This window comes from Eucalyptus grandis, chromosome 6 (assembly GCF_016545825.1).
Source record: "Eucalyptus grandis isolate ANBG69807.140 chromosome 6, ASM1654582v1, whole genome shotgun sequence".
Classification (NCBI taxonomy): domain Eukaryota; kingdom Viridiplantae; phylum Streptophyta; class Magnoliopsida; order Myrtales; family Myrtaceae; genus Eucalyptus; species Eucalyptus grandis.
The window spans coordinates 8,457,092-8,471,291 of NC_052617.1; the positions used below are offsets into that span (position 1 = coordinate 8,457,092).

General features: G+C 38.9%; 2 protein-coding genes across 2 annotated transcripts; both read left to right on the top strand.

The window, feature by feature from the left end:
• Positions 1–772: 772 nt before the first annotated feature.
• Positions 773–2,664, top strand: LOC104456177 (mogroside IE synthase). Its single transcript, XM_010070919.3, has 2 exons — positions 773–1,498; positions 1,835–2,664. The coding sequence occupies exons 1-2, from the start codon at positions 839–841 to the stop codon at positions 2,567–2,569; spliced, it is 1,395 nt and encodes a 464-aa protein (XP_010069221.2). The 5' UTR covers positions 773–838; the 3' UTR covers positions 2,570–2,664.
• A 4,232-nt stretch (positions 2,665–6,896) lies between these two features.
• On the top strand, positions 6,897–9,655 carry LOC104456178 (UDP-glycosyltransferase 74E2). The gene is made up of 2 exons (XM_010070920.3): positions 6,897–7,727; positions 8,823–9,655. Exons 1-2 carry the CDS (start codon positions 7,041–7,043, stop codon positions 9,561–9,563), a joined length of 1,428 nt encoding a protein of 475 aa, XP_010069222.2. The 5' UTR covers positions 6,897–7,040; the 3' UTR covers positions 9,564–9,655.
• The last annotated feature ends 4,545 nt before the right edge of the window (positions 9,656–14,200 follow it).

Genomic DNA, 14,200 nt, shown 5'->3' on the forward strand with positions numbered 1-14,200 from the left:
CCAAATGGAAACGTATAAAGATAAGACGGACAGATTCAATGTCTTTTACTTCCTATTGTATATATAATAAGCGATTCATCTGCTTTCGTAAGCCATGATGTCATTTAAATTAGCATATGCTGTTGCCAGTCTCGAAATATTTATTGCCAATCGAATATCACTCTATAGCACTGGCAAAGTGTCCTTTCATTTGTCGTGTTTCATTTTAGCCATTTTCGTACGGCTATTAACATATGCTATTCTCAAGCCCACTAGAAATCACTTCTTACGACTTTAAGCAATGCGATCGGTTTGGAGGTTGACCGGCAGGTAATGCGCCTCCCTGCTAAACTGCAATAATAGCTTGCGGCAGTTTCATTCTTCTAGCGTATGAAACTGTTGTCAAAGACGTCGGAAGCATGTTGACATAAATGATTATTGTATCGGAGAATATGAGTGAAAAATGTAACGTAATGTTTCTATGGACACGGTGGCGAGCGAGATACTCTCTCAATGTTGGGAGAGGACTTGTATTTCTGCTTTATTTGTAGCATATGCTGAACGTTTAATTGGGAGTTTTAAATCCAGTACTGTTATTCATACACTTCTGGTGAAGATTAGGGTACAGGTCAAAATCCAACAAACAGTTTAAAGGGCATGTGTTAATGTGTACCCATCACCAATGCAAGCGAGTTTGACCAACTACCATTCAATGGATTATGGATATTTATAGGTGTCATTATCTGTTTTCATGTTGCTTGTTAATGTCTATAAATATGAGCTTTGTAGAGTGATCATAATCGCCTAAAGTGCATAGACAAAAGAGAGAAACGGTGGGAGACATACACAGAAAAACAAAATGTGCAGGCCACATGACATTCATGTTTTAGTCTTAACACATCCAGTACAAGGCCATATAAACCCGATGCTCCAATTTTCCAGACGCTTAGCTTCAAAGGGTCTCAAAGTCACATTCCTAATCCCCATCTCCACCAAGAAGTCCCCCAATTTGGTTAATTCAAGCTCCATCAATGTTGTGTACATTCCCGATGGATTTGAAGACGTTGACAGGGAGAAACTAAGCATGGGTGATGCTCTCAAACACTTTCAAGTCTCCGTCACGCACAGCTTAAATGATTTCATTGAGAAACATCAGGCTTGCGAAGAGAAGCCCGCCAAAGTACTTGTCTACGATTCCTTCATGTTTTGGGCTTTGGACATAGCAATACAACACGGCATGCATGGAGCTCCGTTCTTCACGCAGTCATGCGTCGTTTGTTGTACATATTACATGATTCACCAGGGAAGGGTCAAGCTCCCATTGGAAGCTGCACACGGACAAGGGCATGTTGTCTCTGATCCTCCAGTGATGTCTGTTTTAGGGCCGGATGATTTTCCTTCGTTTGTCGTTGATGTCAACTCATATCCTGGCGCGCTCCCGTTCGTTCTCGGCCAATTCTCCAATATTCAGAGAGCCAAGTGGCTCTTGTTCAATTCTTTTGCTGAGCTCGAGGAGGAGGTAAGTACTGCAGAATTGACAAATCATATATTGCGAAACTCATTTAAAGAATGGAGCAGCGCTTGGGTTAACTAGTCTGACTCATAAAGTGGGTTCACTAAATTAAATGTCGGATTATGAGTGATTAATTAAATTAGTGGATCAGATCAACACATGCGACAAGTATCATCGTATTACTTTGTAGAAAGATTTTAGTTTTTCAAGAATTACTTTTAAAAGAGGGGGAGAAGAGAAATCTAGTATACATGAGGTATATGTTGGATGAAAATGAAACAACTAACGTAAGAGCAATATCTCGAGTGATAAATTGCATATACCTTTATTTATTGAATGTAGATCGTGAAATGGATGGGGAATCAATGGTCGATCATGACCATAGGACCAACGATCCCGTCTGTTTACTTGGACAAGAGACTGGAAGATGACAAAGATTATGGACTCAGCCTCTTCAAGCCCGAAGCAGAAGCTTGCCTCAAATGGTTGGACTCGAAGCCACCCAAATCCGTTCTTTACGTATCATTCGGAAGCATGGCCTCTCTCGGAGAAGATCAAATGGAAGAATTAGCGAACGGGCTCAAGAGAATGAAGAGCAACTTTTTATGGGTGGTGAGACAATCGGAAGAGAAGAAGCTCCCCAGAAATTTCCTGCAGGATGTGGGGATCGCTGACCAGGGTTTGGTGGTGAAGTGGTGCAATCAACTCCAAGTGCTGAGCCACGGCTCCGTCGGTTGCTTCATGACCCACTGCGGTTGGAACTCAACCCTTGAAGCACTGAGCTTGGGCGTGCCCATGGTGGTGATGCCTCAGTGGACAGACCAGCCGACGAACGCCACGTTCATTGTTGAAGTGTGGAAGGTTGGCCTTAGGGTTCGGGCTAACGAGCGCAGGATCGTGACTGGAGAAGAAATCGAAAGTTGCGTGAACGATGTCATGGAAGGAGAGAGGGGAGAAGTGATCAGGAAAAACTCCTTGAGGTGGAAAAAGATGGCTAGAGAAGCGGTAGATGAAGGAGGGAGTTCTGATAAGAACATCCTAGAATTTGTGACGAACATGGTTAATTTGGAAACATGATGCAGATACCCTTAATTTTATGCAAATGCAATAATGTATGCATCAATCGTGGAGGCATGCTGCTAGTGAATAACAAATTCCTTAATCGATTTACATGGTCATATCCCATAGAAAAATTATTAGGTGAGCTGGAATTCTTGACTTGCGATTGACATGATCTACTTAGGGTATATCAATTCAATGGCTTCTCGTATCCCTCAATTGTTTTTGTCTATATTATAATTCATTGTCCAAAAAGTCTTAAACCTATATTCGGTCATAAACCTTTTAATTTTTACCAATTAAGTCATACACATTTACACATTTTACTATTTGAGTCCATTTTGCCAAAATTGATTGGGAATTGTTGATATGGATGACTAGTGTTGATGTAGACATTTTTTATAATATTTTAATAATTTTTGAAATTTTTATGGTTTTTTTTCCTTTTTTTTTTTTTTTTTTATTTATAAAATGGTTTTGGAGTTGGGACTAGCAATAAAGATGATCGGTTTCCAATTTGGTCTAGTTCTAAGGTAGAACTGGGACTAGGAACCGGTTACTAGTTTCTGAGATTGGGGATTGGATTGACCGGTCTTGGAACTAGGACCGAACTGACCAATAGGTTTGGTCAGTTCTGATCCGGTCCAATAGAATCGGTCTCTATTAGACTTTTGCAGTGAATCACAAATATTCAGGAAAAAAAATGCTTAATGAAACCCCTCCCCGCCCCTCTTTCGCTCCTCTGAAAACAAATTAAACCATCAAGCACCATGTAAAGCAACAAAAAAGAGTCGCCCACAAGAAACAAAGACAAATGAGCATGTCGAAACAAGAGGGGATGGGAAATTGGGAAAGTTAGGCTTTATTAAGAAATTAAGATGTATAGATATAGTTGATTTGGTTTGGTCGATCTGGTTCCAATCCCAAAACCAGGAACTAGACCAATTGGCCACCGGTCTAGGAACTGAACCATTTCCCATGGGGATTGCTTAGAATCGATCAATCCAATCTGGTTTGGGTGGTTCCTATTGCACACCCTTAGCTAGCAAGGGTTGCCTAGCTAACCCTTGTTGGCTTTGGGTGAGGGCGTCACCTCCCTCATTAGCTTTGGGTGAGGGCGGCATGGTACGCGAGCCTTCGCCTAAAAGAACTAATAGAGATCCCATAAAATTTTATATGAGGGTTGAATTTTTGTGTTCTCTATTTGGCTTCTCAATTATCAATGTCCAAGCTTCAACCGAGCAGTGTTAAGAGTCCTTGATATCCAATCACAACTCCATCTGATTGCTTAAACGAACGCGACGGAGAGCAGGTCCAGGAGCCAAGTGAGGCTTCGACCGGCGACCATCATAATAAAAAAAGAGGGATAGCAAAGAAAGAAAATAATAGATGAAGATGGAAAACAGAGACCTCAATCGCGACAGCGTCCTCTCCCCTTTTGACCTCCGCAAGGCCTTCGAGTCGATGCCCCTTCCTTATCGACCCACTTTGGTGTGGACGTCGCCACCACACCGCAGGAGCTAACCAGCCTTTATGACTCCGTCTTCGACCGCTTTGACTGCGATGGCAGCAGCATTATCGACCTCGAGGAGATTCGGTCGGAGATGAGGAAGATCATGCTCGCCCTCACTGACGGCCTCGGGTCGTGCTCGATCCAGATGGTCCTCGAGGACGACGACCCCAGCTTCCTCAAGGGCACCACCGACCTCGAGGCTATGTTTGGAAGTGTCAAAGCAAAGGCTAGGGCGGAAATAGTGCGCTCCTTTAAGAAGATATTACGCGATTCTCTAATATTTCTCTTGATTGATCTGATTGATTGTATTTAATATTTTCTTACTTTAAATAGTCGTCATGTAAAACTTATAAATAGACTTATGTATATTCACTTGATAATGAATAGAATATGACATTTATTTATCATCTCAATTCTCAACTTGATATGGGATGTAGTCTATCCTAAAGTGCACCGCTGCACTTGCACTGGGTGGTAGGTGCACAGCCAAATGTGCATCCAGACCTAATCTTGCTTCTTGTAATTATTTTTTTCTAGTGAGTCCAATAAGTCATGAAAGTTGGTAAGTTACTCTAATTTAGATCAGAATTTTTACTTAACAATTAGCAAATTTAATTGGTAAGTTAGTTGGTAACACATAATCAATTGTTAATCATTTCTAAAATGGTCATAACTTTCCCAACTTGCTATATAGTTGGAAACTTATCGGTAATTTTAACCCTTTTATCAAATTACCAATTTTTTTTTTTTTTTACACAATTTGCAAATTAGCAACTTATTACCAACTTACCAATTCTATGTGAGATATTTGAATTGCACAAATGATAGATCAAGCCACATCGCATATTGAAATATTTCTTTTTGGACTTTGCTAGCATAATTGTCTTTGAACTATTGTGAGAATAACAATTTGTTGTAAACTATAAATTCTTTAAAAATGGACTCTATAACAATTTATAATTATTTATTATTTAGCTTTTTGTAATCTAGAACAAAATATTGTTTTCAAAGTAAATAAAAAAAATGTCACCCAATTATCTCTCTCTTTTTCTCACCAACATTAAGAATAAATGAATTTTTTTCCCTGTTCTTGCCGTGTCCATGCTTAACCTGAGATGCGAAATCCAACTTGACAACTTCGAGAGTGACTTGTTTGTTTGTTTGTTTGTTTTTCTTAATTATCATTATCATTATTATAATTATCTTTAGTGTGTCTAAGATTGACAAAGAAAACATGGACAAGTTACGTAGTTATCGGTAATCACGATCCCTTTGGACCATCCTAGTCTGGCATGGCACTTTTGTTCCGTAGCGAACTAAAGTGTGACACTTGCCGACGAAAACAAAAGATCTAAATCGCGACAACAGTGCATCGTCATGTCAAAAATTTCGAGGCACGGTCTATTGATTTGCAGAAAACTTCTCCTTTTGCTTCGGAAAGCAGTGATGTCATTTTTTGTATACGTCGTTGTCAGCTCATGTTTTTGTTTGTGCCCTGCCTCCTAGAATTTATGGTCTCTTCTTCTTAGGTCCTAGCTGGAGGAACATCCTGCAAAGTTCAATAAACTCAGTTATATCTAAATCTTTTGCTTTGTCCAAATGACATTAATCCAGAACACTTTGTGCGCAGTTAACAAAATTTGGACGGAAAATCTCCAATTACCAAGCGAGAAACCCTCAATATAATTTTAATTGTTGTCTCACATATATGCTTCCGTCTTCATTGAAGTGATTAATGATGTAATTATTTAGTGACTACTAGAACTATACAAGGCGTGTAGCTTTTCTTTTTCTTTTCTTCTTAAGTTACAAGGAATGTATTTACAGATTTTAAGGAAGTAACAATTTAAAAATTGGCAAATGGCTCCGATGGTGCCTCTTTAGACAATATATACTCATGTTCCTTAGCCTAATTTATGGAAACCCTACCTGATAATGGACGAAAGAGCTATATGCCTAACTTATGTGATGGTGGGTAAGACCATTGAATTGCAAGAATGATTATGTTATTACGTTTCTTCGTCATTTAAAAAATGAAAATTATCCTTTTGCCATGTATCTCACTTGCTCTATGTGAATGACTCGTTCGACACTTAGCTTGTCTGGGGCATTTTGTCCCCACCGATGGCCTGACCAGATGTGCCAAGATTCACACGTGAGTTTGCATGAACGAATTGAGAACTCTATATCCGGATAATTACGTGGTTAGCTATAATACCAACTATACTTGATTGGCTCAAGATTAACTTGTCTTGTGCTTTTGTGCTTTTGAATGAAATTAGAGCTAAATAGACACACGTTGTAAGTGCTCGGAGAAGTTGGGCTCCTTCATGTTCTTTCCTAATTCCCATCATAAAGGTAACGAATTTCCGCAATGCTATCCATATATGATGCTTATACACCCAAATATGTATCTCAACAAATGATTTTCCTATATTAGATAAGTCTAATTAATGAACATGAATCAAGTTCTTTGTGACATACTTGCATAGATGTTTTATGATGATTTCAACCCGGGTTGGGGGGGGTTGGGTTTCACAAGATTGGTGACGAAGGAGGACTAGTTGGGTTATCATATAATTCCCTTTTAGGGTTTCGACATAAATATATTTTTGTTCTTGCAGCATTTTAAAGGGAGTGACATTTAATCGCGTATTCGAACACTATTAAATCTAGTCAAGTAAAATTTTGCGCCTCGTCATTCGCACTCAGGAAAGTAGGTAGGCCAGTGGCCAAACAATGTAAATCACCACAACCATTCAAATGACGAGTGTTTCATATAAATGAACGTGCGAGTTGGGTTTGAGTAACGAGTACACCTCTAATCCGTATAACTACCGTTCAAACGATTCAGCTGGTTCATATTTGTGCGCACCTTCTGGTTCTATATATTCAATGAAATGCTTCACGATATGAGCATCAACCTCTCTCACTCGCATTCCATCAGTTTCTGAAAGAGTTGAAGCCCCACGAGAAATGATGGACCAACAGAGAAGTGAGAGAACCATCAAACCAATTCATGTTCTTGTTCTTGCTTACCCCGCACAAGGTCACATGAACCCGGTGGTCGAGTTCTCGAAACGCTTAGCCTCAAAGGGTCTCAACGTTGCCCTCATTATCCCCATCTCCGAACCTTCCAAGTCCCTCCATTCGACAAACCACGCAATGAGTTCCATCAAGATCGAGCAAATATCTGATGGGTTCGAGGGCGTGGACACCAGAGAGCTGAACCGGGATGTCTACTTTGAACTTTTCACAGTTTCGGTCTCAAAGAGCCTGACCAATTTCATCGAGCAACATCAATCTTCTCAAGATAATCCAGCGAAAGTCCTCGTGTATGACTCGGTCATGACATGGGCTCTTGACATAGCGATACAGCACGGCATGCACGGAGCTTCGTTCTTCACTCAGTCTTGCGCGGTTAGTGCCATTTACCGCCACGTTCACAGAGGAACGCTAAAGTTCCCCTTAGAAGATTCAAGAGGACAGGGACATGTTTCTGTCCCTCCGGTCATCTCGAATTTGAAGTTGAACGATCTTCCTTCGTTCGTGGCCGATGCTGATGCATATCCTGCGCTTGCGAAACTCGTGCTGGACCAATTCTCCAACGTGATGAGAGCTAACTGGCGCTTGTTTAATACCTTCGCCGAGCTCGAGGTTGAGGTTAGTTGCACCCCCATTAAAATCCCCTCACGTTGGAGTGCAGTAGGCAGATGGTCATTCTATAAACGATTTGATGAAACAAGCCAATTTCAGTTTAAAACCTTTATGACAGCCGGATTCTGTGTAAATCCTGTTATTTTTTTTATATGTGATTAAGCTTTGGTTAAGCCTACAAAATAACCTCTGCAAGAGAAACAAAAATCGTTTTACAAAGTAGTGTGATAGACGCTTGTTATAGGGTTGAATTAGGATTGAGACAGGAGTGATGAATTTCTCTAAGAATGGTAGATAGAATGGTCGAAATTTAATTGATTCTACCACTTGCGCAATGGAATTTACTGCATCCTACTCATGTTCAATAAATGTGTAGGTGGTGCAGTGGTTGGACAAGAAAACGGAGACACGCAGATTTAACTAAAAGGAAAACACAAAATACAAAAGCTTAATAGTTTTATCTACATAAAAAATTGGGAACAACATTTAAATTTATATAGGTACAAATATCCATAGATAAATCACTATCGTTTTTAAATAATCTGATGAAGACATTTAAGACATCAACCTGATACAACTTTAGTGAGGTTGTACTTTTACTATTATAGAAATCATTAGTTGAAATATACCTAAATTTAACTGTTGCAGTATTCATAATGACCCAAAAGGTAAAAAAAGATAATAAAAATTTAGCAATTTTTATTTATTTATTTAGGAGATCAATGGAAATGAAAAGACATACTAAAATCTGGACAATAATGTACTTATAAAAAATTTATGGATACTAGACTTTGTTGTGGAAAGTTGAGAGACAAGATTGAACAAATTGAAATTTTAGGGATTAGATTGCACATTTGACAATAGTTTAAGGACTTATGGTGATTGTCTCCCATGTTGGGTCAAAGAAAAAGACAATATTGAACATAAGGCTAACTTTTAGGGATTATAAGTGTCATTTTTCCTTTGGTTGGTACTACGATTGTGACGAGAGGGATAAATTCTTCTAAGAAGGGCAGATAAAACGAAGGAAATTAAATTGATTCTTGCATGTGCAGGCGATAAATGTATTGCATTTACGTATGTGTTCCCTGAAATGTGCAGGTGGTAAAGTGGGTGGGGAGTCAATGCCCAGTGCTCACTGTAGGACCAACGATCCCATCTATGTACTTGGACAAGAGAATCCAACACGACAAAGATTACGGACTCAGCCTCTTCAAGCTTAACGATGCCGAGACAAGCATCGAGTGGCTTGACTCGAAGGATGCCGACTCGGTCGTTTACATATCATTCGGAAGTTTGGCTTCCCTTGGAGAAGAGCAAATGGAGGAAATAGCTATCGGACTCAAGAGAATGAAGAGCAACTTCCTGTGGGTGGTGAGAGCGTCTGAAGAGAAGAAGCTCCCATGCAATTTCATGCGAGATATGGAGTTACTAGATGGGAAGGGTTTGGTGGTGAAGTGGTGCGATCAACTCCAAGTGCTGAGCCATAGCTCGGTGGGTTGCTTCATGACTCATTGCGGGTGGAACTCGACTATGGAAGGAGTGAGCTTGGGTGTCCCGATGGTGGTGATGCCTCAGTGGACTGACCAGCCGACGAATGCGGCATTCATCACGGAGGTATGGAAAGTCGGTCTCAGGGTTAGGGTGAATGAGAAAGGGATTGTGACTGGCGAAGAAATCGAAAGTTGCGTGAACAAGATCATGGCAGGAGAGAGAGGGAAAGAGATCAAAGCAAATTCGTTGAAGTGGAGAAAGAGGGCGAGAATTGCTATGAAAGAAGGCGGGAGTTCTGATAACAACATCAGCGATTTCGTGAAGAACATAATTGAGATGTACAAGTGATATTGCTTCATTCATGATTAATAAGGAGTCATTTGCAAATGGAACTTCACTGCAGTTCATTTATGAGTAAAGATGATTACTTTAGCGATGATTTATATGATCAGGGAAATTATATAAACCGATCATAAAGATGTGCTTTGCTCAAATTGTAATAAGGTAATATTCACAAAGATGTGTTAAGCGCTATGAAAACGCCAATTAAGATGTCAATGAGATATGAAGATAGATTAAACTTTGAGAAAGATAGGTGGCTCATATAATATCAGGTGCGCAAACAAGAAGAGTTGCTCTTATAAACGTCACGTACTGCTCAGATACAGAAGCGTTGACCTAGTGGAAATGAACACTACAGAGTACGAAGTTTGAATGATCTGAAAGAACGAATATTGACCCAAACCAAATCGGACAAGTCCAGCTGAACTTTGGTTTTTGTTCTTCATCTTGAATGCATCCGGCTCATGTGTATCCAAGACGCACAAACTTCTGGGACGGACCGAATTGGACTTCATGTGAAATCCATTATCTCTAATGGTCGAGGTGCATATTGATAGGTCTTCTTTGGACCGAAAGACCACATGCGACTTTACATTACATGGAAACCGGTTTCACACCAATGAGACAATCCAGAAAAGTTCAGTTCTTGCATCTTCCGACCGACTTGCCTTTTCTTACAATGTCTTGCAGCAGAACTGTCCCATCTGCTCAAATTGGGTCCACGAAATTTTATCAATTTAAAGGATTTAGTGAACCTTGGACCATCCACAATAGACACAAACTAGAGAAAGCATATTATTCAAAGACAAAGCACCCCTTTTAGCAGAGACAACAAACGGCATTTTCATCAATAGAGTAACACACTTAAATTATTCCTCCCAATGTGGGACGTTCATAACTCCTTTAGTCACATGCCATGGTACATGCGCACACTATTTTCCACTTGTTCCTTCAGAAAGAAGCAGATTAGAAGTAGAGTAAATATCCTTTTTATCTTGTCTATAAGTGCTAATGAAACCACATCTTTTTCAGCTCCATCACTTGTGATATCTCAAAATATAACCCTTATTTCGAAATATATAAATTGGTTATTTCATCAATGCACTAACAGTTAATTTATATTGAACTAATCACTCGTGAGTTAATTAATCTATTGAATAAGACCGTAAAATGTTAAAACACAAAAGATTAGAGAATTCGATCAAAGATCGATCCCTCGACTATAAGAATCAATAAGGGTCAACACTACATTGTTATAAGTCAATTGATGAATGGATATAAATCGATTCGATAGAAGTACATAGTTGGTTCACAAGTGATTCCGTATGATTATGACAATAAGCCGATTTTCTATTGATCTTGTACTCATGGTACGTAGTTGAATTTTCGTGATTACTTGACAACCAAAGGTCGTCCATGATTCAAAGAGATACAAACGTGGATCGAAAATCATTGACTATGGGTCAATCGTGCAAAAACCCCTAGAAGTTGCTTGATAGTTTAGGTTGTACTAAAGTTGTATTTGATCAATTTTAATCATAAAATTTAATTCGATTTCGGGTATCGAACTTTCCAAATTTTCAAAATAATCATTTAGATGTCACATCATTCACCCGTTAATTTATCAGCAAGCTAAAAATTTGGAAAAAGGGTTAGTCGATTGAGAATTGGATGTTGGAAATAAAAGCCAGGTCAAGTGAGGGCCGATGGGCTTCATGCCCATGTGGATTGGCCAAGGAGGCCCAAGTGGGCCAAGCCAAACTCGCCAAGCCCAATTCAAACAAGTGGCCCAAGGGCAAATTTGGAAAGTTTGGACAATAAGTGTGTGAAATGTCCAAAATGCCCTTACATTTATGGACTAGAGTACAAATAAAATAAATGAAATGTTAGGCTCTGGCGGAGTTACTTGGTGACTTAAGTGTGCTGCCGGGGGTGATGGGTCCTCCCACTTACGTAGCACCTGGTAAGAGTGAGCGGTTCCAGGTTCCGGTTCGGTTCCGTCTGGAACCTGGAACCTACCCTCGGGTACGGGTTCCTCAAAATGAGGAACCCGGAACCTACTCGTCGAACCGGAACACCGAAACCTACCTCTGTCAGGTTCCAGGGTCGGTTCCAGGTTCCAACAGGTTCCGCGTTCCTTTTTTTGTTTTTATTTTTATTTATAGATTTGAACTATAACGTATGCGCACATTACCAAAAAAAAAAAATTATAACATACGCGCACGTTACCAAATATATATATATATATATATATATATATAACGTACACGCACATTATCAAAAAAAATTATAACGTACGCGCACGTTATAAAAAAAAAATATAACGTACGCGCACGTTATAAAAAAATATATATAACGTGCGCGCACGTTATCAAAAAAAACTATAACGTGCGCGCACGTTATCAAAAAAAACTATAACGTGCGTGCACGTTATAAAAAAAAAAAAAACTATAACGTAGGCACACGTTACCAAAAAAAAATATAACGTATGCGCGTGTTACCAAAAAAAAACTATAACGTACGCGTATACTATACGGTAACTTCTCACATCTTAGCAAACATACCAATGCCAACAGTTTTTTTTTCTATTATTCATTTTTAGAGTTGAATTATAACATACACACTCTAAAAATGAATAAAAAAAAAAAAAAAATTATAACATACGTGCATATTATCGGACTCTTCAGCACTGTCGCAATAATCCTCTAACATCAAAATCATGCCATAAATATACTTCCCGAGCTATGAAAACAATAAAACAAAACATAGACTCTTTGACAACAATGTTTTTCCATGCATTAAACTTATCAATGGTGAGATCACAACAACCATTTAAAGGCTCATAAACTCTTTGACAATATAGTTAAAGCAGCACAAAGTCAATAAAAAACCTTGCTTGAATTCTCTACCGCTAAATCCATTGCCGTTGCGACACCACCAACTCTATTTATCAACAATAATCTCCGCATTAAGGCCAACCATATCTGAAAAAAGAAAAAGAAGAGGTTAAATAAAATATTCACTTATCAAATATACAAAAAGAATTATAATATATAAAGATATAAACATTACTTACCTAATTCAAATTGTTCTGCGTTCTCGATACACTCTTCATCACCAAACGGTACACGAGCGGCCCTCAACCAATCTTGAGTGCAAATCAAAGCTTCCACTACTTTGGGAGTTAAAGAACTTCGAAAGCCATCAAGCACACGACCCGATGTACTAAAAGTTGACTCTGAAGCAACGGTTGTTACAGGAATGGACAAAATATCTCGAGCCATCAAAGAAAGGATATTATATTTTGAACCATTAGCCTTCCACCAAACCAAAATGTCAAGACCGAGATCCTTTTCATTTTTTTCTTGAAGATACTCATCAAGCTCGGACTTGTTATCATCGCGCCCTTGTTCATTCGAGTATAAAAACATTTTCTTCCAATCTTGGGCTTCATGCATCTTTAGTTCTTCACTACCACCCGTATCGGGTTGGGAAGTGGAACTACTACTACTTGCACCCAAATTATGGCCACCAAAATCTTGATCACTTGAAATAAGAGAAGATTGCTCATAAAATTCATACAAATGCTCTAATGTATTCTTCACCTTGCAATGCATCTCTTCAATCTTCAATTCATCGTCATAAATTTGTCCATACAAGAATCTCACATAATTTAACTTGGCTCTAGGATCTAACACAACCGCAATCAACACCATAATATTCACTTTATCCAAGCTTCCATAATATTTGTCAAATTTTTCTTTCATTTTCAAACCCATAGTTTGAAGCTTAGGATCCGAAGCATTGACCGCATCTTTCAAATATCTATACAAAATAGCCATCCCTTCAAAATAATCATTTGAAGTAACATATGAAGTCCCAGACATCTTCTTGGTGGCATCATAGAATGCTTTCAGAAAATTCGAAAGAATAATAGCATTTTCCCAATCATCATCCCTAGGAGTTTCATGATCTAGCTCACTTACAAAAGATGAATCGTGATCTTCCATCCTTTCGAAAGCTTTTCTGAACTTTATGGCGGTGTCCAACATGAGGTAAGTGGAGTTCCATCTAGTGGCAACGTCAAGAACTACCGAACTCTTATAAGTGATCTTTTCTCTCTCAATGCAAGATTTAAATCCTTAGGCTCTTGTGGGAGAACTCCTTACATACCTAACCACATTTCGGATACGTGCAATGGAGTCACGTACCGTAGTCAAGCCATCTCTCACAATCAAATTTAATATATGAGCTGTACATCTCATATGCAAAACACTACTATCTAATATCAACGACCTTTGTTTGGAAAGTTTATCCCTCAAATAGCCAATTACAACATCATTCGAGCTGGCATTATCCACGGTAATTGTGGACACCTTTTTTTTCTATTCCCCACTCCTCAATGCATGTCTCCACCATTTTCCCAATCTCCCTACCCCTGTGACTATGCATCACCACAAAATTGATGATTCTTTTATGCAACTTCCAATTTTCATCAATAAAATGTGCAGTGAGACACAAATAATTCAGATTTTGATTGGAACTCCATGTATCAGTCGTGAGTGCGATCCTAGAATTAATCTTTCCAAAATAATTCTTCAAAGAAGTTCTTTCACATAAAAACAACTTCATACAATCTTTTG

What these genes read in the sequence shown, in the direction of transcription:
- LOC104456178 (XM_010070920.3), top strand. Translation starts at nt 7,041, where the DNA reads ATGATGGACCAACAGAGAAGTGAGAGAACCATCAAACCAATTCATGTT. An exon ending in TCGCCGAGCTCGAGGTTGAG is followed by an intron (nt 7,728 to 8,822) that starts GTTAGTTGCACC and finishes TGAAATGTGCAG; the next exon opens with GTGGTAAAGTGGGTGGGGAG.
- LOC104456177 (XM_010070919.3), top strand. Translation starts at nt 839, where the DNA reads ATGTGCAGGCCACATGACATTCATGTTTTAGTCTTAACACATCCAGTA. An exon ending in TTGCTGAGCTCGAGGAGGAG is followed by an intron (nt 1,499 to 1,834) that starts GTAAGTACTGCA and finishes TATTGAATGTAG; the next exon opens with ATCGTGAAATGGATGGGGAA.